Consider the following 27,124-nt stretch of genomic DNA (forward strand, 5'->3'; position numbering starts at 1 on the left):
CTTAAATCCTCTAGTTCTAAAAATGGCTTTTTGACTTGTCTTTAAAAAGAAAAAAGTGTGCAATNTTTTCTACAGAAAAAGTTGTGACAGTGAATAACTCATCATATTCTCTGCAATACTACACAGCACTCACACACATTCAGGGGAGCAATACCCTGGACACACGGCTTATTTCACATTAGTGAACAAACTCAAGATTTTTATAAAGTTCTGACTTTGGGTCAGAAAATAAAATGTTCCCTATATACATATTTACAAACCCCCATTCCTAATGTCTTAAATCCTCTAGTTCTAAAAATGGCTTTTTGACTTGTCTTTAAAAAGAAAAAAGTGTGCAATGTGCCTGCATTTGTACTTGCTGAATTATGAAATGATATATGTTAAATGAGAAAAAAACCTTGGGATGGTACTAATACACTTTGATTATGTACATGATCTTTGGGTATCCATGAGAATCAGTTTAACTGTTCGTTGCCTTATGAGAAACTTAATTTTCTAAGTTACCTAGGAAATGTATTGAACCATTCACAAAAACAAAAATTCTAATATGCACTTTACAAAATCATGGTCTTATTTACCTGCATATTTCTTCCATACAACAAGTACACATTAAAAAATATTGCTCAAAAAAACATAAAAATATATATTATTTCTTTCCTTTGCCTTTTATGCATATAAATATTTCACCGAAGATGATGTGTCATTCAATAAACAAATGCAAAAATTGTTGTATATAAAGTGTGGTTCTCTGCTATTTAGCAATATAAAATATAAAATGATAATACAGTTAGCTATTAAAGAGCTAAATTCAAGAGATTTGCAAACCAGTACAGCAGTGAACAGTCCCTTGCATAATACAAAAGTCCATTAAGAAAAGTCAAGTCAATCTTGTAACAGGTTACATAAAAATATGGGCCAATAAATGCATTATGAATGCAAAAACAGCACTGCTTCATCAGCACATTCTTCAGTCTTGTTTGGACTAGATGCCAAACTTACTGTTCATTTTTCGGTTCATCTTGCTTTCCATTAAGCTCTTGATCAACTCTGTTTAATGAAGAATATATATAATAAGAAACTAGCAACTGAACAATTTTCTTTCTAAACATGACTATTTTAGCATAGAATATCACTCTGTTAAAGACAAAGCTTTGCAAAGAAGCAGACATAGTAAAACCAGTTACCAAATATCAGTTCCCCAACCAGAAAAGAAAATTTTTAAAGGCACGAGGACACTCGCAAGAAATGTGACTGTTGTTTCTTTAAAAATTATAAAATACTTTACATACAAATGCACATAAACTTTCTTAAAAGTTCAAATTACATGGCATATTAAAATCTTGACCTGTAACTTGGCTGTGGTAGGGATCCAAGTGGTAAGAGACTGGCAGGAATAAAAACTCCCTCAAAAATGACTGTTAACTAAAATAAAAAAATGCCACTAATTGATCAATCAATATGTTAAAATCCAGTGATTAAAAAAATGCATACTTACAGAACCCATAATTATTCTCTAAAACTTACTGGTACCCAGTCTGTGAGTGCCTTAAACTTATTTTGACAGTATGAAGCCCTAAGAATTTAACCTTCAAAACTATCTAAATATAAATCAATTACTAGGCTGGGCACAGTGGCTCACACTTGTAATCCCAGCACTGTGAAAGGCCAAGATAGGCGGACTGCTTGACCAGCAGTTCGAGACCAGCCTGGGCAACATGGCGAAATCTGTCTCTACACAAAACACAAAAATTAGCCAGGTGTGGTAGTGTGCACCTGTAGTCCCAGCTACTCAGAAGGCTGAGGTGGAAGGAATGCTGGAGCCCTGGAGACCCGGGCTGCAGTGAGACAAGACTGTGCCACTACACTCCAGCCTGGGTGACAGAGGAAGATTCTGACTCAAAAAAACCAAAACAAAAACCCATCAAAAAATCTATTTAGTGGTGGGTTGCACATAAGTCATATCAAAATTTACGCATGTGGGGATTAGAAGGATTACATAATTACCACACAATAATTACAGACAACCCTTCAAAGGTAACAGTCTATTAGTATTACATTTGTGATGGTCTGAATAGTGGATGCAGGGACCCTGAAAACAATCTGGTATTAGATATAAAAAGGTACTTTTCATGTTTTTATTATTAACACCCATTACTGTGCTCACCTGAGTATCAGTGAAGCAGACCTAAAAGCCTGGTCTGTGGTAAAGGCAAAGTAACATTTTAAAATATTTTAAATACTGTTATCAAAAATTTGAAAGGTACATATTTCTGATAAGGCATTTAATATAAGGATGTATCAAATCCTCTTAACATCTGAACTATCATTACCAACTAATTTCATAATTATTTTTAAACTCCACTGAAACATTTTAACACTCTGTATCTATATGGCCACACTTGCACTGAGTTCTCTGAAACAAGCATTTGAACCATTTAAAACTGCTATCCTTTTTCTGTCACTGGGGACACTGGATCTCACTATTGTCAGCATTTCTTCAACCCTCTTCCCCACAAGCCCCTCAATAAAATGCTTTTACCCCTTCTTCCCCTGCTCCCCCAAATCCTGCCACAGGGACTCATAGTTTCATACTCTCTTTAGCACCAGTACTTATCATGTCATGGAGTTGTCACCTCAGATAAGCTCCTTTGCACATAGCCTCTGTAAGGTTTGCTTTTAAAAACATGGCTGGGTGTGGTGGCTCACACCTGTAATCCCAGCACTTAGGGAGGCCAAGGTGGGCAGATCACCTGAGATCAGGAGTTTGAGACCAGACTGGCCAACATGGTAAAACCCTGTTTCTACTAAAAATGCAAAAGTTAGCTGGGCGTGGTGACAGGAACCTGTAATCTCAGCTACTTGGGAGGTTGAGGCAAGAGAATCCTTTGAACCCAAGATGCGGAGACTGAAGTGAGCTGAGAATGTGCCACTGCACTCTAGCCTGGGTGACAAGAGAGAAACTCTGTCTCAAAACAAAACATGCCTCTCTATCTAAATTTAATTTAAAATTTTATTTTCAGATTGACAAAAATTTATTATTTTTTAAGATGAAAGAAACTACAAAAACCATAAAGTTTCTAAAAGATACAAGCAATAATTCTGTTTATGGTTAAACCCAAGTGAAAAAAAAAATCAAAATAAAATAGTGACAGGTTTCAAACAATGAATTTCAATAAAAAGTATAAATTCCACAGTTTTCCTGATGTCTAAATTACTTTTTTGCAGTATTAAAAACTTTTTTAAAAAAGGGCTTAATACAGGACATTTCATCAACAAAGGCAATTCACTTTGAAATCTATGAAGCAGCTAGCTTCAAAATATTCTACAATTACCATATTTTTAATTTCAGCCACTTGTCTAGCAAATGCACAGGAATGCCTAGAGACGGATGAGAAATCAGCATGATCAGTGTCTACCTTTCTATGTTAAAGTGTTGGTTAAACTGTGAAGTGTCATATAGAAGTGTAAAACTGATTCTATCACAGGGCCTACTGAATTCTCACTCATCAACAGAAACAAAATGTGTTCAAAGTTAAGAATATTCCAGTTAGTTACAGTTGGCTCCTTAGAATGGACAAGACAATTACATATAAATCTCTCACCATAACTCTTTAGATTGTATTAAACTATGTTGTGCTAATTTAACTGCCAATATTTTAAAGATTTGACAACTAGCTCCAAATTCTACATCTTTCGAAATTATTACATAAAATTGTAAGTACTGTATACCCTTGCCTTACATCATCTACGCCAAGGTATCAGTAGATAATAGTTTGTTATGCTCAAAGCAGAGGTGTTCAAAATAAAATTTAAAATAGAAAGCAGAGTGTTTAATTGTTAAGTGGTACATTGAGATTTTAGGTATTTCATCACATGTAGAATTTGACTGGTTAGCAAGCCATTTAATTTAAGCGAAAAAGGAAATTAATGTTGGTTAGCCAAAGAATATATGCATTGCAAATATAATAAATAACCCCAAGGAAATAAATTGATAACTTTAAAAACGTATGCATAACTATTTCAAAAGCACAAGTTAGCGATTTAAAGAAAATGGTGAAACAGATAACGTCTTAAAAGTATTTGGTGTTCCAAATATCATTTTTAGTAATTTCTCTGCTTTCACCATTAGTATTTAGAGTAAGAAGGAAAGAGAAGAGTCTTTAACTACTAATTGGCATCAAATAAGGCAATAAAACATGGTGAATCCGGTCATATTCAGCCTTAGGAACTCTGGGTTCACCCTGTATTTGGAAGTTGGGGTATATTTATATTTACAAATGCTATTATCTTTGTCTACAAGCTAACCAACCAATAAGGAGGAGTTAGTCTGCAATGCAAATGGACTAGTCTAGATGCAACCCAGTCGAGGTGTGCATATACCTTTTTCGTTTCTTTTTAAACTTTTCTTCTTCATACCTTTGTAGGGAAGAGTTATTTCAGTAAATATACATATTATGAAGATGAACAAAAACTTGAAAAAAGGTACTAAAAATAAACTCATTTAAATTTTCCAGCAAAACCAAAAATACTTAATACATGATGTCCAAAGTAAAAATCTGACCATCACACACTAAATAGACTAAAACCTCAGGTGAGCAGAACAAAGAAACTTTTCTACATGCATTGTAATACTCAGGTATTTATGCTAATAGCCTTCTACCAAGTCCAAGAAGTTACATGGAAGAATGTGAATCTAATAAAGAGAACAAAATTTCGTCACTGGAAAACATTAAAGTTATGTTGACTTAAATATTTTTATTTGTTTAGCAATGATTATTCATGATGAATTTACTCAAATTGAGCACCATGTTCAACTTTGGAGAATGTTCGTTAGTACTAATCAATTAGAAAAATCATCTCTTAGATTATAACCACTCTATGAAAGAATAACATGGATCACAACCAGAAATAATTTCTCTTAGTTCTTCAGCTGACAGCCTGAAGAAAATGCTAACTTATTGGGACGATGTAGGAAATGGCTTCTTCCTCTTTTTCTTTGTTATACACACACACACACACACACACACACACACACACACACACACACACACACACAGTTATGACACATAATGCATAAAGAATGAGTATTGAAAAGGATTGCCTGTTGCACATCAAAATATTAAGATCCAATACAATTAAGGAAATAAAACAAAACATACTGTTTTATGCATTCTGGTATGCCAACGTATTCCATGGGGACAAGTTCTGCTAGTTCTGCCAAATTAAAGACGTATCTAATTTTTTGGCTGAATTTTGAGCTATGAAAGAAAACAAAAATAATTACCTCCATGTTTCTGACAAACAGAATGGAAACAATGTTTACAAGATACAAAAATTTCTTATATACAAATGGATATAAGAAATTTTTTTAAAAAAATTATATAATTTTGAACGTTCAACACACAAGGATGATAAATGTCTGAGGTGATGGATGTGCTAGTCACCCTGCTCTGATTGTTATACAAGGTATACACATATCAAAATACAGCTCTGTATTCCATAAATACTATAGTTAATATGTGTCAACTGAAAATAAATGGAAAAAAAAGAAGTAAAAATAAAATTAAAGTCAATGGCTCTCAAAAATTACCTAATAAATGGTCTTGTAACAGCCAGAAGTGTTCTGATAAACCAAGAAGGATGGACAATGATTAGGGATTTTAGATTTTTCCGTAACCTGGAGTTAAAACAAACAAACAAACAAACAAAAATTAAAAATCTCTACAAATTCTAATGCTAAAAGTCAAGACCTCAATAAATATGTGCAAGTTTGTACAAAGCAGTAATTGAAAAATCTCACCCAAGAGTTCTCATTTAGGTGTGATATTCCTGTAGACAAGAAAGTACACTCTTGAATTTCGATGGTTCTTCCTACTGCTATGAAATGAACTTTATTTGGCCAAATTTATGTCCATAGTATAGCCTGTTATTAAATGTCTCCTAGCATACACATTCACTTGTCTTTGGGAGTCTGTCAACCAGGGAAAGAGGCCAATATAAAAGAATATAAAAGTAAACTATTCTCATTTTCCAAGACTAGGGAGAAACTGGTGCTAAGTTCTTAAAGCACTGCAAAGGCAGAGAAGTCTGTGCGCGGGGGAGATGACCACAGGAACAAAAACAAATCAGATCTAACTCCTATTCTTATGGAATTTAAAGTTTTGATTAAAAATTAAAGGTATTATCCTAGACAGCTTCTTTGTAAATGACTAAATAAAAACTTATTGTATTATGTATATTTTCACACATCAAGTTATATAATCACAGGAGCTACCCAATGTCAAATTCAGATGTGAAGAGAAAATTATTAATGGTACAGACTTGATTTAAATTAGCCATGGCAAGATCAAACCAATTGGAAGAGCACTCTCCTTCCATTAAGTACTGATGACTAACTCCCAAGAGAATACACTTCTAAACCAAAGAAAGATTACAGCTAAACAAGCATTACTAAGAAATGTAAGACTGAGCACTGCGGCTCATGCCTGTAATCCCAGCACTTTGGGGGCTAAGGCAGGTGGATGGTTTCAGTCCAGGAGTTAGAGAAGCGGCCTGGGCAACATGTTGAAACGCTGTCTCTACAAAAAATACAAAAATTAGCTGGCTGTGGTGGTACACGCCTGTACACCCAGCTACCTGGGAGGCTGAGGTGGGAGAATCACCTGAGCCTGGGAGGTCACAGCTACAGTGAGCAGAGATTGCACCACTGCAGTCCAGCCTAGGTAACAGAGTGAGACTCTGTCTCAAAACAAAGCAAAAAACAAAAACATACAACAAGCTAAGCACTATAAATTAGGCAAAGCTCAGAATATAATAAAATAGGAAACATACTACATTCTCCATCCTTTCCCAAGATGTAAACTGTAGGAAAGTGTTCAATGTGGAGAAAATTTCTCCTTATAAATAAGGAGAAATGTAGAGCTACTTTATGAATTAAGGTTATTCTTTTTTTATTTTTTTTATTTTATTTTTTTTTATTAAAAGGTTTTTTTTTTTTTTTTTTTTTTTTTTTTTTTTTTTTTTTTTTTTTTTTTTTTTTTTTTTTTTTTTTTTTTTTTTTTTTTTTTTTTTTTTTTGAGACAGAGTTTCACTCTTGTTACCCAGGCTGGAGTGCAATGGCGCGATCTCGGCTCACCGCAACCTCCGCCTCCTGGGTTCAGGCAATTCTCCTGCCTCAGCCTCCTGAGTAGCTGGGACTACAGGCACGCGCCACCATGCCCAGCTAATTTTTTGTATTTTTAGTAGAGACGGGGTTTCACCATGTTGACCAGGATGGTCTCGATCTCTTGACCTTGTGATCCACCCGCCTCGGCCTCCCAAAGTGCTGGGATTACAGGCTTGAGCCACCGCGCCCGGCCCAATTAAGGTTATTCTTTACAGAAAAATCAAAATTGATTTCCCTCATAACATTCTAAAATGTTATAGAAAATAGAAATGTGTCATGAAATTAATAAATGAAATTTTAAAAATAAATGTTTTTAAATAGCAACAGAAAACAAAGTTTGATCTATTAAAGCCATTATAAAAACTTTTCAGACTAGCTTTCAACTTGTATTTGTATTACCTTCTATCGATTTGCTGATAACATTTCCTGAGCCACCCCAGACTGGGCATTTTTCTTCGAGTTGTTGCACCGTTTAAATAAACTATCATGTAGTTCTCTGCTACTAATAGCTCCAAAGTGCCAATAACGTATCTGTAAAAAACAGATTTAAGTTTAAGCCTTAAAAATCACCGTGTATAACTGAACTAGATTCTCTAAATTATACAATTCCCTTCTCTCCTCGACAATGAAAGCAAACAATGAAAATGCTCAAACTGCATTAGCTGGTATTACGATTATTTGAAAACGTTACTTTTTAAGAGATATATATGAAAATGTTTTTAGATGAAAATGATTTGCTTCTGGGATTTGCTTCAAAAGTATATACTGGGGGGAGAAATGGTAACAAACTTTAAATCGATAATTGTTGAAGTAACTGATAAATGAACATTTTATTTACTTCTCTTTACCCTTGTGAATGTTTAAAACTTTCCACAACAAAGCTTTTAAAAACTGGATTAACCTGAGAAACAGAATGACCCTGTGGAAATAGAACTGATTCAGTTCAGTTAAACTGGCCTTCTAGGGGTGAATGTAATGTGGCCACATGATTTTGGGACAAAAATCACTTCTTTACACTTAATGTAACTGCAAATGTAAAATTAAAAAGCTGGGATAGGTGGGACATGGTGGCTTACTTGAGCCCTGGAGTTTGAGACTAACCCTGGCAACCTAGTCAGATCCTGTCTCTACCAAAAATAAAAAAGTCAGCTGGATGTGGTGACATGTGCCTGTAGTCCCGGCCACTAGGGAGGCTGAGGTAGGAAGATGGCTTGAGCCCGTGAGGTCAAGGGTGCAGGGAGCCGTTGTTGTATCAGTGAACTCCAGCAAGGGTGACACTGTGAAACTCCGTCTCAAAACAAAACAAAAGTTGGAACAACTAATCTGAGATCTATTTCCCAGTTTTAAAATGACAATTTTTCTCTTGAGTTGGAAAACTATTATTTCATAATGTCAGAGAATAACGACTCATCTAGTCCCGTATCTAGTAACAAATACTTTGGCTTTAATCTTCATTTCTATCGTACACAAACTTGCACTTGAAAAGATTCGGACACTTTCAGAACTGGGATATTTATTTTTCTGGGAGAGGGTCTTACTCTGTCACTCAGACTAGAGTGCAGTGGCAAAATCACAGTTCACTGCAGCTTTGACCTCACAGGCTCAGGTGATTCCCTGCCTCAGGCTCCTGCATAGGTGGGGCTACAGGCCCATACCACCATGCCTGGCTAATTTTTTGTCTGTGTAGAGAGAGGGTTTTGTCATGTTGCGCATGCTAGTCTCCAACTCCTGCACTCAAGTGATCTGCCCGCCTCAGTCTCCCAAGGAACCGGGATATTTATAATTTTTACACACCTTAAGTTTTTTAAAGTGTAGATCTAATTAGCTCAGAATTCTGTCCAAATGTTTTTGTTAAATATATACTTACTTAAAGAGATTGTCCATCAGGTATCTATAGTTAGGTTGGCTACTTTCAGGCATGAAACAGACAGCAAACACAACAATGGCATTTAATCCATCCCCATAATATCCTGAAAAAGACACCAAACACACCAGCATGATTTTACTCTTAGGAATTTTCAGAAGACATCTGTATGATTGGTAAATTATAAATAACAGTTTACCTCTCACAAACTTATGAATTAAAATGTTTTGTAAATCTTATATGGTCTTACATAGAATTTTAAATTTCTTCTTCCCCAAAAGAGAACAGTAAAATTTAAAGAGGACAGTGGACAGAAAAAACAAAAAAACCCCAAAACCACTTAAATAAGCATACTTAAAATGCCAGCCCTATTTTATCAAGTAGACAAATGCAGTGATATAACCCAATACAATACCAACACTATACAACATTTGAAAGTTTGTTTTAATTTTTAATTTTTTATATATAAATTAAATTAAATATATATATATACATTAAATATATATTAAATATATATATGCACGCTTATGGTTAAAGTGGGTGCTTTTTAATTTTAAAATATTTTTTGGAGATAGGTGTCTTGCTCTATTGGCCAGGATGGAGTGAAGCGGCACAATCACAGCTCATGCAACCTCGAACTTCTGGGCTCAAGGGATCTTCCCACCTTACAGCCTCCAGAGGAGCTGAGGCTGTAGTGCACACAAACATGCCTGGTTAATTTTAAAAAAAAATTTTTTTTTTTTTTTTTTTTGAGACGGAGTTTCGCTGTTGTTGCCCAGACTGGAGTGCAATGGCACGATCTCGGCTCACCGCAACCTCCGCCTCCTGGGTTCAGGCAATTCTCCTGCCTCAGCCTCCCGAGTAGCTGGGACTACAGGCACGCACCATCATGCCCAGCTAATTTTTGTATTTTTAGTAGAGACGAGGTTTCACCTTGTTGACCAGGATGGTCTCGATCTCTTGACCTCGTGATCCACCCGCCTCGGCCTCCCAAAGTGCTAGGATTATAGGTGTGAGCCACCGCGCCCGGCCCTTAAAAAAATTTTTGTAGAGATAGGGTTTCAGTGTTGCTTAAACTGGTCTTGAACTCCTAGCCTTAAGCAGTCCTCCTCCTTTGGCGCTAGGCATGAGCCACCTCACCAGACCCATAAGTGGGTGATTTTTAAAACATAAGTTTTATATTTAAAAATGCTAGCATTGTGTAGAATTTAGGATATCAAAACTAAATTAGGCTGGGCACAGTGGCTCATGCTTGCAATACCAGCACTTTGGGAAGCTGAGGAGGGCAGATCACTTGAGGCCAGGAGTTCAAGACCAACCTGACCAAAATGGTGAAACCCCATCTCTACTAAAAATACAAAAAATTAGTCGGGAGTGGTGGTGTGGAACCGTAGCCCCAGCTACTTAGGAGGCTGAGGCAGGAGATTCACTTGAACCTGGGAGGCAGAGCATGCAGTGAGCCGAGACTGCACCACTGCACTCCAGCCTGGGTGACGGAGTAACACTTGGTTTCAAAAAAAAAAAAAAAACACTAAACTAAATTACATCTCTGACATAATTTTCAGTAACAAAAAACAGTGATAAAATGTCCATGTTTCAACTGCAGTCTTCAGATATTAAGCCCATAATTAGTAACAAACACATCTGCTGTAACCTTCATTTCTATTGTTTATAAATTTGCACGTGAAAAGATTTGAACATTTCAAGAACATCAGAATCTTCACTATCTTTCTTAATTAGTCACAAAATATATTGTGATGATGCAAAAGGATAAGGTGGCCTTGATTACTTCCCCCACAAAAAAGTGTTATTTCTGAAAGATAAAAGATGTAAGCTTATAAATCAGGTCTTATAATTTGATTCCTATGAGCTAGCTCAATAATGTATGTCGGTGGACTTCCTGATCCAGATTATGCCATTTTCTTCATCTGAGTAAGATTAAATTAGGCAGAAGAATGCAACTACAAATATTCATGTGATTTGCTTTCAGATGAATGAAGACTATAGAAATAAGCAGGGGAATGCATTTGGTAGAGAGTAAATTAAGCGGAAATAACTTAGAAAAAAACATCAATCTGCTTGACCCATGTGCCCCCCTGTCCTGCATTAGGAGAATTTAAAGTAGTATGACATACTCTATAGTGAGTTGTGTTCTGACTTGGCACTAACATTCCAGCACTATTTACAACACGCCTAGGTAAACTTCTATATATGGTACTGTTAGACTGAAAGGATTTATAACTTAAACTTATAGCTTTTCCTATTTCTTAAGGGACTTAAACCTTGTATTTTTGTATACCCCATAAATATGCAAAGTGGGTGCTCTATAAAAATGTGGTGTGGGCCGGGCGCGGTGGCTCACGCCTGTAATCCCAGCACTTTGGGAGGCCGAGGCGGGTGGATCACGAGGTCAAGAGATCGAGACCATCCTGGTCAACATGGTGAAACCCCATCCCTACTAAAAATACAAAAAATCAGCTGGGCATGGTGGCACGTGCCTGTAATCCCAGCTACTCAGGAGGCTGAGGCAGGAGAATTGCCTGAACCCAGGAGGCGGAGGTTGCGGTGAGCCGAGATTGCGCCATTGCACTCCAGCCTGGGTAACAAGAGCGAAACTCCGTCTCAAAAAAAAAAAAAAAAAAAATCTATTAAAAAATAATTTGTTCAGAGTTTTAAGGTAAACTAAGACTTACAAGTTTGAAAGTCCAAGTTTTACTTATATCCACAAAAAAAAGCAATTTGTTTATAATAGCTCAAGTTAGAAAGAACTCACACGCACAACCAAAAAAAGAATGGTTAAGCAAATTATGGTTTCTCCATGCAATGGAAAACTACTCAGCAATAAGAAGGAATGAACTGTGGATACGTGCAACCATATGGATGAATCTCAAAAACTTCATGGTGAAAAGTAGACCAAAGAGAGCATAGGATGATTTTAGTTACTATATATGAAATTCTAGAACAGGCAAAACTAATCAGGGGGTAGATATGATAGTGGCTACTGGAAGTGAGTATTTACTGGGAAGGGGTATTAAAAAATTCTTCTGGGACACTAAAAATATACTATACATTTAGGGGTGTGGGTTATATACATGTGTATCTATTTGCCAAAACTCACTGAACTATACGCTTAAGATCAGAGCATTTCACAGTTTATAACTTAGGGAGAAAGGGCAGTCCCACTTTTCGGTGGCCTACAGACAGTTAAAAAAAATTTTTTTTTTTAAATTTTTTTGAGACAGGGTCTGTCAAAAAACAAAACAAACAAAAAATTGGAGTGCAGTGGCATGATCATGGCTCACTTGCAGCCTCAACTTCCCAGGCTCACGCTCTCTCTCCTCCCACCCCAGCTTCCTAAGTAGCTGGGACTACAGACACACGCCACCGCTCCTGGCTATTTTTTTTTTTTTTTTTTTTTGTGGCGACAACGTCTATGTTGCTCAATCTGGTCTTGAACTCCTGAGCTCAAGTAATCCTCCTGCCTCAGCCTCTCAAGCTGCTGGGATTACAGGCCTGAGCCACTGTGCCGAACCTGACAGTTCTCCCTACAAATTCTTTTGTACTTTTTCAACTTCCGGTATGCATATAATCATTTTTAAATAGTAGCTTTATTCTTGTACTTTAACCTTGTCATGTTTCTAAAATGATATGAGAAATGCTTATTATTCTTTCAAAATTACATGATATCTCTAGGCAGAGTTTCTAAAAGCATTTAGAAATCTGATATTGCATTAAGCAATCTGAGAAATCCTCAGTAACTCTTACCCCCATGGCTGATAACTTTTTTATAGGGTTCAATTGCTTTCATGTCAACCCTGTGGTCCTGTTCTCCAATCCTGAACATACGCCAGCGTCGTCCATCTTCTTTTTCCTCTGCTGCTGTATATTCGGTAATTGAGCCTTTCCTAATCACTTCAGTAGTCTTGGGTTTTGGAAGATCATCTGTGAAAATAAAAAGTTTTTGAATCACAAACTGTTATACAACAAAAATCATATTATATGTTAACCACTTTACTATCCAGGTTTTTCAGAGAATTTTCATTATACTATGAGCACAATTTTATTTTATTTATTTATCTTTTCTTTTTTCTTCTTTTTTTATAAAGATGGGGTTTCACCATGTTGGTCAGGCTGGTCTTGAACTCCCGACCTCAGGTGATTCACCCGCCTTGGCCTCCAAAGTGCTTGGATTACAAGCGTGAGCCACCATGCCAGGCCAATGGGCGCAATTTTAAACGTCTCTTCCATAATGGAGGAAAAGGCCTATTCTTAACCTGAGGCCATCTTAAATCTTTGGAAATCATGGTTCTTTAAATTTTTTTATTGCCCAATTCAACAAAAAAACACCTAATCACAGAACAATGTATATCCAAAGTTCAGAAAATATTAATTCATAGAGTCATCAAAATCTTAGCACACTGGCCTTTCAACACCTTTCCATATTCAAACTGTGACACGGCTGTCCCTGGCAGTTATGACTATAGGTTATCTTAAGAAGCTATCTGGGAGCCAATTTTGCTGTTGCTGAGCACATAAATTAACTGTAATACCAGATAGGAAGTGGTTAACTACTCAATGATCACTTCTCATTTGATCAGCTTTATAAAGCAGAAATGTATTTATGATATTTTGAGGTATACATGCAGAAGTCTATTTAAATTAGCATTAGCCAAAGCATAAGCACCAATGATTAGGTGTAATTTATGTTTTGAGATTGCAGTTTAGCTGATTATTAATTTAGTAATGATTTTCAAAATTCCAGTATTATAGTCCTTACCAAAAGATGGGGGAAGGGGGAACCTACTGCATGTTAGTTGTTTCCAAGACAAAGCTGTTAACGGAAAATATCCTTCCAGGAAATGACTACAGCAGCATTAAAGAAAGAAGAGACAAAACACACAGGCACAAAACTATTTCAGTATCTTTATAAAACACTGCTTATTACTGGACTGTTTAATGAACCAGTAAAACAGAGAAGAAAAAAGAAACCAAAAATATAGCACATCACACTTTATTATAATAAAATACTGAATGCTAAACACTACTTTGGGAAAAAAAAAAAACATTTTCAAGATGGAAAAACCATATATAAAAATTATAACTAGTATATGTAAGATACTGTAGACACTTTTCTAATTAAAGAAAGCATGCAAAGTAAAACACAGCACAATTCCTTTGAATTACAAATAAATAATGATAAGAAATACTAGGTCTGGGGGCTAAAAGTATGTATTAATTTAAGTTGGTCACTTTACAAAGTAGAGCAATGTCAGGTAAGTCTATTTAAAAAGTCACCCCCAAAATGCCTTTCAGAACTCCCTTCCCACAAACTGTTAACTACATGTCGCTTCAAAAGTTTCTTACTTGATTAACTGAAAATGAGCATGCCATAATTATCAAGAAATATTTTTTAAGCAACTATGAAAAAAACGTGACAGCACTGGGCAAATAAGAGGGGGAAAAAACTGGTGTAATCTACTATATACAGTTCTGAAGTCCGTGAGAATATTCAAGTGTTAGCAGAATTTCATATCTTAGTAACAAATAAATGAACTTCAGAAAGAATTACATACTTCAAGCAAAATCCCTTAATACATTAATAAAGATCAGATTAAAAACAGTGAAACATTTACCTTCCCACTCAAACTCGTTACTATTCTCAGATGGCGTGTCTACGTCATCTAAGTCAATTGCCCCACTTTCATCCAAATCATCTGACAATACAGAGCCATCGCTAGGATCCAGTGTCAGGCTAATGTCTGGAGCCATTAGTTTCTTTCTCACTTTATTTTCATTAACTTCTAGGGAACCTGGAATTGGAAAATAAAAAGATATGTAACAAAAAAATGCTTAGATACTAAAGATAAATAAGAAAAATTCCATTCTTGAGAAAAATAATATCCATTAAACATAACTTCAAAGCACCTATTTACAAAATTTTGATTCTGATCACTACTGCTTCTACATTGTTGGCAAGAGATCAATAAACTATCAATGTTTTTAAAATGGAGGCAGACCTTATAGAGACCTCTTGCCAATAAAAATGATTTCCTCCCACCTGTTTTCTGTAAAACTTTCCAAAAACCAAGCGTATGTTTTGGGAAGTTAATTTTTTAAAGCTTTCTAAAAATGCTTCCCTCAATGTTAAGCTTATACCTTGACTTCTGCGATGGAATAAAAACTCAAGTTGTTTTTTTTTTGGACAAAGAAATGTGTTAAAAAAAAAAAAAATCAAAAAGTCCATCATTTCATTGAAAGTAAAAGTGTTAAGCTCTTACCTGGCTGGTTCTCTGGTCCAGTTATAGCTAGTATATCTGCTTCAATACTATCATCTTCTGGTAAAGGTCTAGAAGACACAGGCATACTTTTTAACCCAGAAATTAAGAAAGAATTTTTTTCAAGTTCAATCTATTAAACATACAGCTTATAGAAATAATTACGTGGAAAATGGAATGAAGCGGTGGTGTTGTTTTTGAGACAGGGACTTGCTCCGTCACCTAGGCTGGAGCGCAATGGCGCAATCATGGCTCACTTCAGCCTTCACTCCTTGGCTCTACAGATCCTCCTATTTGGGACTACAGGTGCGTGCCACCACACATGGCTAATTTTTAGTAGAGACAGGGTCTTGCTATGTTGCCCAGGCTGGCCTCGAACTTTTAGGCTCAAACGATTCTCCCGCCTCAACTTCCGAAAGTGTTGGGATTACAGGCGTGAGCCACTGTGCCCAGCTTAAGCAGCGTTTAAGATAAAGCCTCAGCTTTCTGAGTAGCTAGGACTACAGTTGCACACCACCAAGCCCGGCTAATTTTTAAGGTTTTTTGTAGAGACCGGGTATTGCTATACTGCCCAGGCTGGTCTCAAGCAATCCTTCTGCCTTGGCCTCCCAAAGCACTAGGATTATAGGCGTGAGCTGCTGTGCTTGGCTACGCTTTAAAAATTCTCAGACTGTCAGAGCTGACTTACACACTTATTATATATAAGCAACACACAAAAACAGATATAAATACCTCACGCAATAGGTATTACAGAATCATAAAACATGTAAAAATTTTAAACAACTATAACTGAAATGCACAAATATAATGTGATCTATGGTGCAATGTATGAAGCTCAATTTTTACTCACAATGAGACTACAGTAACAATGGTTCATTTCTTCTGAGATCAGCGTTCCTATATTACTGTCACCACCATGTGCAACAATGACTCAGGTCTCCTATCAGCTGTCCATCTTTCAACTGCTAAAGCACCTGATTATGGACTAGGATATCTTCTGATCACTATGGCATGGAAGCACTATTTCATTATAAGGTCTGCCTTTGCTCTCTTTTCATTAGCCAACCTGGTGCCAATACAATTGTAAATACAAATGCAACATGTCAAGGTGGCTGGCCAGACGAGGTAGAAAATCCTTGTTAATTTACTTAGTAAGGTTTTTTTTTTTTGGGGGGGGAGGGGATCCCACAAAATTATTATTATTTTTTGAGTCAGAGCCTTGCTCTGTTGCCCAGGCTGGAGTGCAATGGCATGATCTCACCTCACTGCAACCTCTGGCTCCAGGGTTCAGGTAATTCTTGTGCCTCTGGCTTCTAAGCAGCTGGGACTACAAATGCATGCCACCACACCTGGCTAATTTTTTGTATTTTTAGTAGAGATGGCGCTTTGCCATGTTGGCCTGGTTGGTCTCAAACTCCCGGCCCTAAGCGATCTGCCCACCTCAGCCTCCCAAAGTCTTAGGATTACAGGTGTGAGCCACTGCAGCTGGTCATAAAGAAAAATTTTAAAAACAACTAAAGACCCCTTCTCTGAGGAATCCCTCAGACCTAGTTTAAAGGAAAAAAAGGGGGCCAGGTGTAGTGGCTCATGCCTGTTATCCCAGCACTTTGCAAGTCCAAAGTGGGTGAATCACGAGGTCAGGAGTTCGAGATCAGGCGGGCCAATATGGTAAAACCCATCTCTACTAAAAATACAGAAAAAAAAAAAAAAATTAGCCAGGTGTGCTGGCACATGACTGTAATCCCAGCTACTTGGGAGGCTGAGATAGAAGAACTGCTTGGCCCTCGGAGGCGGAGGATGCAATGAGTTGAGATCACGCCACTGCACTCCAGCCTGGGCAACAGAGCAAGACTCCGTCTCAACAAGAACAAAAAGGAAATAAAAGTTTGGAAACTTAAATGTCCAAAACAAAAATGAAAGATTATAGAAGACTACATATATATTTGGTTGGAAAGTAAGATAGAAGAGAATCAATCTAACTGTTGAAAAGAAACTTCTACTTCCTAGCATCACATGATCACCTTGTATTACTGAGTTTAAGAAGCCAAATATTCACTTAAAAAGTGACATCTCGGTGGGGCACGGTAGTTCATGCCTGTAATCCTACCACTTTGGGAAGCCAAGGTGGGTGGATCATGAGGTCAGGAGTTCGAGAACAGCCTGGCCAATATGGTGAAACCTAGTCTTTACTAAAAATACAAAAATAAGCTGGGCGTGGTGGCACATGCCTGTAGTCCCAGCTACTCAGAAGCCTGAGGCAGGAGAACTGCTTAAACCCGGGAGGCAGGGGTTGCAGAGAGCTGAGATTGCACTACTGCACTCCAGCCTGGATGACAGAGCGAGACTCAAAAAAGTGACATCTCAATAAAGAAATTTTGAAGTTTGTTCTAAAATTGTTTTCATTTAAAAGCACTGCTCACATTGGAAAATCTTCATCTTGCCATTCTTCTTTAAGTTCCACACCTTCCATCCTCAGCCTGGATTCAATGTCAACTACAAACTCTTGATAATCCAGAGGGCCAATGTCCTATGAAGAGAGAAAAATGTATAACTTAATTGCCACTTTACTTTTTATCCAATGAAAAGGTGTAGTAACTTTATATCTTAGTTCATACCTGATGTTTAGTACAGTAGTCTGGTCATGAAATTCATTTACTGGGTTGTAAATTTTTTTAAATTAGAGACTATTCAGACTATATGTACTCTGGTAAAATACTGTTTATAGTAAGGATACTGTTCAGTCAAAATACTTGTTTTCAGTTGCATGTATATTGTCTCAGGTTATGAATTAAAATTTAATTTCATAAAAATTAAATTTTCATACTATGGATCATATTAAAAAAATAAAAATTAAAATTTCATACTATGGATTATATTAAAAAATTTGAAGTTGGGTAAGAAATAATAATGTTCTTTATTACAGATTCATAATTAAACTTTCTGTCCCCTGGATAGAGATTGAATCTAGAGAGTGAACAACAGTAAATAAATAATATTTAAACTCATGATTTGGCAGAGTTAAGTAGTATGCTTTTATATTTTCTTCTCAGTAGTTCGATGCCACAATTCCTGAGCTCCTTTAAGAAGTCTATTCAGTAACTCGTCCAGTAAATAAACTATGCTATCTTTTGATTTCTTCCAAAGCTATGCTATGCTTTTCTCATATAGCTTCGCATACACTTTCAAACACTCAACTTGGTCAATGTCTTTGTGTATGCAACTACATATTTTAACATATGCCGTGAACTTTGGTCTTAAGTTTTTCCAAGGAAGGATGTGAGTGCCAATATCCTCATTTTAAAAGTGAGAAATCTAGAGATATTCCTTCTGGCGATAGAGAAAGAAACAGAAGTTTAGGTATGGTAAAGATCAATTGGTTAACAATGCAATGAAACAGCAAAAACCATAGAAGAGGTATCAACGAGTATTTAGTTCATTTACATTAACGTCAACAGACATCTAAAGTTATTCAAAAACCAGCACTGACAAATATATATAGGTATTCTGCAGTAATATATTTCTTAAGAGGTACAGAGCCTCACTAGCAGTACTAAAAATAAAGTTTAAAGCAGGTGACACCAGGCCGGGCACGGTGACTCACACCTGTAATCCTAGCACTTTGGGAGGCTGAAGTGGGTGGATCACTTGAGGTCAGGAGTTGATAACCAGTTGAAATCCCATCTCTACTAAAAATAAAAAAAAATTTTTTTTAAAATAGCAGGGCATGGTGGCAGGCTCCTGTAATTCCGGCTACTCCAGAGGCTGAAGCAGCATAATCATTTGAACCTGGGAGGCGAAGGTTGAATCACTTGAACCTGGGAGGCGGAGGTTGCAGTGAGCCAGAGTCCAGCCTGGGTGACAGAGCAAGACTCCATCCAAAAAAAAAAAAAAAAAAAAAAAAAAAAAAAAAAAAAAAAAAAAAAAAAAGCTGCCGTGGTGGCTTATGCCTGTAATCTCAGCATTCTGGGAGGCCAAGGTGGGAGGATCACAAGGCCAGGAGTTTGAGACCAGCCTGACCAACATGGTGAAAACTCATCAGACTAAAAATTAAAAAAATTAGCCAGGTGTGGTGGTGTGAAGCTGTAATCCCAGCTACTCAGAAGGCTGAGATAGGATAATCACTTGAACGTGGGAGGTGGAGGTTGCAATGAGCTGAGATAGCGCCACTGCACTCCAGTGTGGCGACAGAGACTCAGTCTCAAAGGAAAAAAGAAAAGTGACTGACACCAGTAGAAGACGAAAGAGGGTGAAACGGACAAAATGACTAACGCTTTTCATCGTAGTGAGTCCTTCTACACCATTTGATTTTTAAAACTATACTATATATGACTTTAAAAAGTATTTAATAAATAAAATCAATTATGCCAGCCATTCACATCAACCAGTCTTCTAAAAGAAAAATGTCATCATGTCCTACAGCTGCCCTATCTGCTACGTCACTATAACATTCAAAAGATGCACAAAGTTATACAGAAAAAAAGTCTTATGCTCCGGAACAACAAAATTAAAATGGAAACGTCCTCAAGTGTTAGATTTCACAAGGTAAACTAAATTTGTATCTCTGCCAAGGCTGAAAGGCTCTCTGCCTTGTTTGATTTTTTCCTTACACTCAAGAGAAGGTTTTAAACATTTTCAAAAAGTTTCAATTTTTGATGATACACTTATTAGCACAGAAAGAAAATGGCAGATGCTGTCTTTTTCACACCAACTTATTTGCTTTAAAAAGTCATTTACATATAGGAGTAAGGTTTTTAATTCTCTGGGAAAACAATGATCCAGGCAATTTTGATAAATTAATGAGAAACACTTAAAATACAATAATCATGACTTATTTAGCACTTTCTCTGTTTCTAATATGTCACCTATACTGTTAAGTAATTAATACCCATCTTCAATAATGTCTTTATATATACATTGCTTTCTGATAGCAACCTTTCCTCTCTGAGGGAAAAATAAGCAAAAAACGGGACACCAACCTTACAAAACCATCCCCTCTGTTTAGAACACAAATAGAAAGGAGCCCACCATTACAATCAACAAGCCCAAATGGTGAAAATACTTATTACTCTAGAATTACAATGCTCAAGTGAGACCAAAGCATTCTATCACTAAAGACTGAAAACTGATACTCTCTTCTAGATTTTTAATTTAGTGATTTCCCAATGTTAAGTTTTCTTAAGACTTTGGTACTCACTCTAAAGTGAACGATGCATTTTCCTAAATTCAATAATCAGAAAAGCGCTCTCTTATCTTGACGCACCTTTTTATTGAGTGTTGAAAAAAATACCAGCATGTTCTCTGGGTGTCTTTTTCTTTTAGCACACAGAAAATGATTGGGTTCCAATGCATCTGGGTGTCTTTTTCAAATATCTCAAATACTCAGAAAAATATTCAGCATTTCAAAAATAAAAGCAGAGACTGAAAGTTGCAACCAACGTATTCCCAATACTTACCACAGTGCCTAGCACATAACAGGCCTATAAAAATTAGTTAAATGAATAATATCTGTAGGGTATGACACTGGTCAGCAAACCTTTGCTCAATCTCTTAGGCTTATTTTGCTTATTAAACTACATGAGTAGGATTTGCCCCTTGTTACCCCACAAAAATGTAACAAAAATATTCTGTGGGAACCTACACATCTGCAATAATAATTTCTGTTGGTAAAATTTTCCTCACTGGTAAGAGGAAAGGTTTATCTTGGGAAATTCCAGAAGACAAACCAGGCCTTTCAGCTGCTTAACCACTTGAACAAGTTTATCTCCATGAAAATAGCTCCTTGGGGCTGGGCACGTGGCTCATGCCTGTAATCCCAGCACTTCGGGAGGCTGAGGTGGGCAGATCACCTGAGGTCAGGAGTATGACACCAGCCTGACCAACATGGTGAAACCCTGTTTCATGAAAAATACAAAAATCAGCCAGGCATGGTGGAGAACGCCTGTAATCCCTGCTACTAGGGAGGCTGAGGCAGGAGAATCACTTGAACCTGGGAGGTGGAGGTTGCAGTGAGCTGAGGTTGTGCCACTGCACTCCAGCCTGGGTGATAAAGACTCTGCCTCAAAAAAAAAAAAAAAAAAAAAAAAAAAAAAAAGAGAAGAAAAGAAAATAGCTTCTCAAAACACAGAAAGCCCACGTCTTTCAGCTATCTCACCCTATTTATTCCATTTTTACCTTAATATCATATTGAATCATGTGTTAATACCTCAGTATACAGACATGGGTATTTAATTTGAGGATAATTAATTAATCTAGTTAAATGGAACTTGGGGAGAGAGATATAGATAGATTTAGTCTACCATTTCATCACAAATTTTAGGGGACAGTACACTAGGTAGATGAAAACAATGTAAACAATTGAGGGAATACTGTTCTTGGAAGCACTTTATTATCAAGCAGCTGCTAAGAACAGGAAACAAATAAGAAAGGAGTTAATATAACCACAACCACTTTGAAGAAGATCAGGATACTGCTGACTCACAAGTTAACTGTGGTTGCTTCCCACTTCTTGTTCATATAGTAATTTTTTTAGTAAATTAGAATGCGAAATAACACTTTAAGATGCCATTTGTTAAAATAACCTGTTGCAACAGAAATAACTTAATTTCTCAATGGATTGACTCTTGGTAGTGGTGGGACATCCTTACTTATGCCACTTACCTGTCGAAGTCAAAAATAAATTCAAAACAGCGGATCTTAGGTTAAAAAAAATAAATCAAAGAGATAATGGATTCCTTCTGATGTAGAGCTTCAAGGGGAGTAGTACTGGTAAACTCAACCAGGCTAAAGAAACTTTCCCCAGGCAGTTTAGCAACACATGCAAAAATTAAATGTTAAGATCATTTAGGCCAGGCTCAGTGGCTCACTCCTGTAATCCTAACACCTTGGGAGGACAAGGTGGGAAAACGGTTTAAGCCCGGAAGTTCAAGCCTAGCTTGGGCAACAAAGTGAGATCTGTCTCTACATTTCTTTTTTTTAAAGATCACATTAGAAGTGTTTAGATTGTAACACAATTTTACACAATAATTTCGGTATATGCAGTTTAACAGTGCTGCTGCAACACGCGCCAGAAACGACTATTTATGCTGAAATCAATTCCAGTAGGCAGATGGAAATGCCCAGGCAAGCCCTTCACTTCCCCATTTAAACGAAATGGTTTCATTCTAAACATTTATGTTCACTTTTTAACGAACAGCCTATACATTTAGGAGATCACCAAACATCCTTGGAAAAATCCTATATACTTGCTTGTCATTGCTTCCATGAGGGGAGAGGTATATAGTTTTTAAACAATAAAAGAAGATGCTCTATCAGAAATGTTAACACAAGCCAGGCACGGTGGCTCACGCCTGTAATCCCAACAGTTTGGGAGGCTGAGGTGGACTGATCACCTGAGGTCAGGCGTTTGAGTCCAGCCTGGCCAACATGGTGAAACCCCATCTCTACTAAAAATACAAAAATTGGCCAAGTGTGGTGGTGTCTGCCTGCAATCTTGAGGCAGGAGAATCGCTTGAACCCAGGAGGCAGAAGTTGCAGGGAGGGGAGATGGAGTCACTGCACTCCAGCCTGGGTGACAGAGCAAGACTGCATCTCAAAAAATAAATACATAAATGAATAAAATAAAATTAAATGTTAACAAAAAATTTAAGAAGAAAAATTAGAATGGTGATGACTTCTCTCAAAATTGTGAAAATAAAGCAAAAGATGATTGTGCTGCCTACAAAAGTTATCTTTATTGAATTATCATTGCAGAAAGTACTGAAAATGCTGAGACCTTAGTTTGTTGTAGTTAGAAAAATTAACTGTAACATAAAACTATAATCGTGGAATATTACTATCATCATATCATACTAGTATTTTGCTTCACAGCATGTGAACACAACATGACATTTTTTTCTTCGTGGGAGTGGCGGCTCGGGGACACACAGAGTCTCACTTTGTAGCCTGGGCTGGACCAGTCTGGAGCGCAGTGCTGCAATCTCAGCTCACTGCAACCTCTGCCCCCCAGGTTCAAGTGGTTGCTGTGTCACAGTCTCTCCAGTCGCTAGGATTACAGGCATGCACCACCAGGCCCAGCTAATTTTTTTATTTTTGGTAGAGATGGGGTTTCACCATGTTGGCCAGCCTGGTCTCGAACTCCTAACCTCAGGTGATCCACTTTCTTGGCCTCCCAAAGTGACAAGACATCTTCGATCTACTACCAGCCAACTTTAACTTAATGGATCTGGTTACACATACTTTCTCGGACACCCTTCACCCTATTGTTCCATCTACCAGCATTACTCAAGATAGAATGAACAGAATTTTTCCAGAGTGCTTTTCACATTTACTAACCCCTTTTATAGCCATCATCGCATGTTCCAAGCAGTAACTTTGCGATGCATGACACTCGTGTTATCTTCATTTCATCTTACATGTGAGGGACCACATCCTGGTCCACCTACCTAGTCCAGAACTGCTTCTAATATAGCACACCGTCTGCAATGCACTGACAACTTCATACAGAATAAGCCTGTAATGCCCGATTTGGTTGCACTTAGCTTCAAAGATCTTGTAATGCCTGAAGACTGTAATAGCACTGACTTATGATAATCCAGTTCAAGTTCCGTTTGCAGAAATCGATCTGTCATACTTCCTGTCTAAACCCAACAATGTTAGGCTGCACTTCAGATTATGAAGACTAGGAACAGAGTTTAGAGAAACCATAAAATAACAAGAACTAAGAAGAATATGTGCAAAATAATCAAGAAACTAGTCTGCAGGGGTAACAGTTGTAATTCTGAGGAAACATCCATTCACAAATTACAGTATTTGTTTCTACAACTGCAGATATTCCTGTAAAATGTTAGAAAAATAATACATTTAACTGAACATAAGAAATCATGTATTACGAGAGACAGAGATCCTAATCAAGAGAAGGTGAGAATGAAAAAAGCAACACTAAAATGCAATCACATAATTCATTCGATTAAACAGGAGGCTGTGCCTATCTTGATGAACACGGCAAAAGCTGTGCCCTCAAAGAGCTCACAGGATAGACAAGTAACTCTCCAGCGGCAAGAGATGCATCTAGAAATACAAACCATTGTGCCAGGTATTTAAACAGAAAAGGTGGTGTCTGGATCCAAGCCGGGACTCGGCTTTTGACGTACACTCCAGATTTGGTTTAGCGTGCTCGGGAAGATCTATTAAAGCCCTGATTACTTATGCTGCTCCCGGGTCTATTCCCTGAGGTTACAAGGCATTCCAGAAGTCCAAGTTTCTTTGTTCTGCACCAGGACCGAGGCTGGTCATAAATACTGAACCATCGTGGCCCAGCCACTTCACCCGCACCGGGGTAAAGGTGGGGGAGAGGAGGAGGGACAAGGTTCTATCCCGAGCACAACTACCAGAAACGGAAAAGGAGTGGGGTGGGGGCCAAACTGCCAAATACAAACAGGACCCGAGCCAAGGGCGGGGACCTATGCTGGGCGGGTATCCAGGAAGCACCTCCCGAGCAGGTTCTATGGCGCCCCCTACCACGGGTAACCTGCGTTTCCTCTCCCCGGGCGTCTTGGGTAAGCGCCCGACAAATCTGCGCCCCTAGGCCGGTTCCAGTCCGGCTCCGGAGCCGCCGTGCCGAGTCCTCCCAGGCCGCACTCACCCCGGAGGAAGCCTTGGCCCCCTCGTCCTCCTCGCCCCTCCAGGCCGGCGACGTGGGGCTGACGGCCAGGTCGCAAAAAGCGGTGCCGAGCGGAGCCCGCTCCCCTCGGTCTGCGGTGGAGACCCCGGCCCAATTCCCCGGCCGCAGCGGCGCGGCGGCGGCGGCAGCAGCTGACCCGGACGCAGTGAGACATCCCGGCGGAAGTGACAACACTCCGACCTCCGGGCGCGGCAGCGGAGGAGGCGGTGGCGGGGGCGTGCCGTCCTCTTGAAGCCCACGCAGCATCCCCCAGCCCACTCAGGCCTCACGGGCTATCGCTCGCGTCAGCCTTCCCTGTCTCTGGGCAGACCCGTCGCTTCGACTCCTTATTGGTGGCGTTTCTTCATTGTTGTGCGCTGGGACGCTGCCCTGTAGTCTCAGTCATTTTTGTTTTCTTTTTGCCTGTTTTTATTGAACATTGCAATAGGTGAAATTATCAATATCAATAATATTATAATGCAATAGGTGCAATTACCAATAGCAATATTATGACAACAGGTGCAACTATCAGTATCATTGCGATAGGTGCAATTATCAACGATCAATAATAATGTGAGTAATGTGAATTATAAAATGGATGAAATAAGGGGAGGAGGCCAGGCGAGGTGGCTCACGCCTGTAATCCCAGCACTTTAGGAGGCTGACGCGGGTGGATCACCCTAGGTCAAGGGTTCAAGACCAGGCCGGGCGTAGTGGCTCACACCTGTAATCCAAGCACTTTGGAGGTCAAGGCGGGTGGATCACCTGAGGTCGGGAGTTCATGACCAGCCTGACCAACATGGTGAAACCCCGTCTTTAAAAAAAAAAAAAAGAATTCAAGACCACTCTGGACAATATAGTGAAACCTCACCTCTATTAAATATACAAAAATTGTCGGGACGTGCTGGCGGACACCAGTAATACCAGTTACTCAGGAGGCTGAGGCAGGAGAATCCTTGAACCCAGGACGCAGGGTTTGCAGTGAGCGGAGATCATGCCATTGCACTCCAGCTCAGACAACAGACCAAAAACACCGTCTCAAAAAAACAAACACACACAAAAAAAAAAAAAAAAAAAGAAAAAAGGGGAGGAAAAATATCCGAGACCTCATTTTGGGGAGCTAGGCCTCAGAAGCGTCCTTGGAGTTTGGTAATTTCGAGTGTGAACAGCTTACAGTAGTGCTTCTCTTCAATGTGGGGAATGATATGTTAATTTTAAAATTTTTTTAATTAGTTGTGGACCACAAGTTGATAAAACAGACAAATGAAAAGACACACAAAGTCCAAGTGAAAACTTTTTATCGTTAGAGTTAACATCCATAAAATTACCCGGAAAATTGCTGTAGAGTTTTCTACTATCTCTCTGTAGACTTGTTTACAAACAGTTCTCAGAAAAGCCCAGGTCTGCAGACCATGGTCAGAGTACTCAAGGTAAACTATTCAAATTAGACCATACTCAGCCTCAACCGAACGAGATTTGTTTGGAGGACATCATAATCTCACTCTGCCGGCCACACTGGCTCACGCCTCTAATCCCAGCACTTTGAGAGGCTGAGCTCAGGAGTTCCAGACCAGCCAGGGCAGCATGGTGAGACGCCATTTCTACCAAAAAAAGAGAGGGGGCCTGGGCATGGTGGCTCAGGCCTGTAATCCAGGCAAGCACTTTGGAGGCCAAGGCGGGCGGATCACCTGAGGTCGGGAGTTCAAGACCAGCCTGACCAACACGGTAAAACCCCGTCTTAAAAGAGAGAGAGAGAGAGAGAGAGAGAGAGGAGAAAGAAACTTAGGGGGATGTGGTGGCATGCATCTGTTGTTCCAGCTGCTTGGGAGGCTGAGGTGGGGATCGTAGGGAGGCAGCGGTTGTAGTGAGCTGAGATCTTGCCAGTGCACTCCAGCCTGGGCTGGGTAACAGAGTGAGACTCTGTCTCAAAAAAAAAAAAAAAAAAAAAAAAAAAAAAAAAAAACCACTAAAAAAAAAAAAAAAAAAAAAAAAAAAAAAATCCCTCTCCAAAGTTTCATCTGATAAATCCAGAGAAAGACTCAGCAGTCAGGTATTTGGGTGATTCCATTACAGAACGATCAGGCCTGAGGGAAACAGAGAAACTCAAAAATTTAAATCATTGACCTAAAATGCAGCACTCTGTCTGGATTTCACACTGCTTT

At 38.4% G+C, this 27,124-nt stretch overlaps 1 protein-coding gene across 3 annotated transcripts; it reads right to left on the reverse strand.

The window, feature by feature from the left end:
• Nucleotides 1-649: 649 nt before the first annotated feature.
• Nucleotides 650-25,225, reverse strand: BNIP2 (BCL2 interacting protein 2). Of its 3 annotated transcripts, XM_037739746.1 has the most exons (12): nucleotides 24,945-25,225; nucleotides 17,725-17,831; nucleotides 15,308-15,375; nucleotides 14,663-14,839; nucleotides 12,795-12,971; nucleotides 9,033-9,135; nucleotides 7,565-7,696; nucleotides 5,591-5,677; nucleotides 5,160-5,258; nucleotides 4,381-4,416; nucleotides 2,165-2,198; nucleotides 914-1,047 (listed from the first exon to the last, which is right to left on the reverse strand). In XM_037739746.1, exons 2-11 carry the CDS (start codon nucleotides 17,772-17,774, stop codon nucleotides 2,186-2,188), a joined length of 942 nt encoding a protein of 313 aa, XP_037595674.1. In that variant the 5' UTR covers nucleotides 17,775-17,831; nucleotides 24,945-25,225; the 3' UTR covers nucleotides 914-1,047; nucleotides 2,165-2,185. The 3 variants fall into 3 exon arrangements, with proteins under 3 accessions (XP_017387403.2, XP_017387402.2, XP_037595674.1); XM_017531913.2 differs by lacking the exon at nucleotides 2,165-2,198 and having other exon boundaries at nucleotides 829-1,047; XM_017531914.2 differs by lacking the exons at nucleotides 2,165-2,198; nucleotides 4,381-4,416 and having other exon boundaries at nucleotides 650-1,047.
• Nucleotides 25,226-27,124: the final 1,899 nt, after the last annotated feature.

The sequence above is a fragment of the Cebus imitator genome, unplaced genomic scaffold (genome assembly GCF_001604975.1).
Source record: "Cebus imitator isolate Cc_AM_T3 unplaced genomic scaffold, Cebus_imitator-1.0 Scaffold74, whole genome shotgun sequence".
Lineage (NCBI taxonomy): Eukaryota > Metazoa > Chordata > Mammalia > Primates > Cebidae > Cebus > Cebus imitator.

Excerpts from the sequence above, each read along its gene's own strand:
- BNIP2 (XM_017531913.2), bottom strand. The coding sequence starts at position 17,774 with ATGGAAGGTGTGGAACTTAAAGAAGAATGGCAAGATGAAGATTTTCCA. Across the intron at positions 12,972-14,662 it reads TAACGAGTTTGAGTGGGAAG|ATGATCTTCCAAAACCCAAG; the intron begins GTAAATGTTTCA and ends TTATTTTCACAG. Across the intron at positions 7,697-9,032 it reads CTGATGGACAATCTCTTTAA|ATACGTTATTGGCACTTTGG; the intron begins GTAAGTATATAT and ends TGTTTTTTACAG.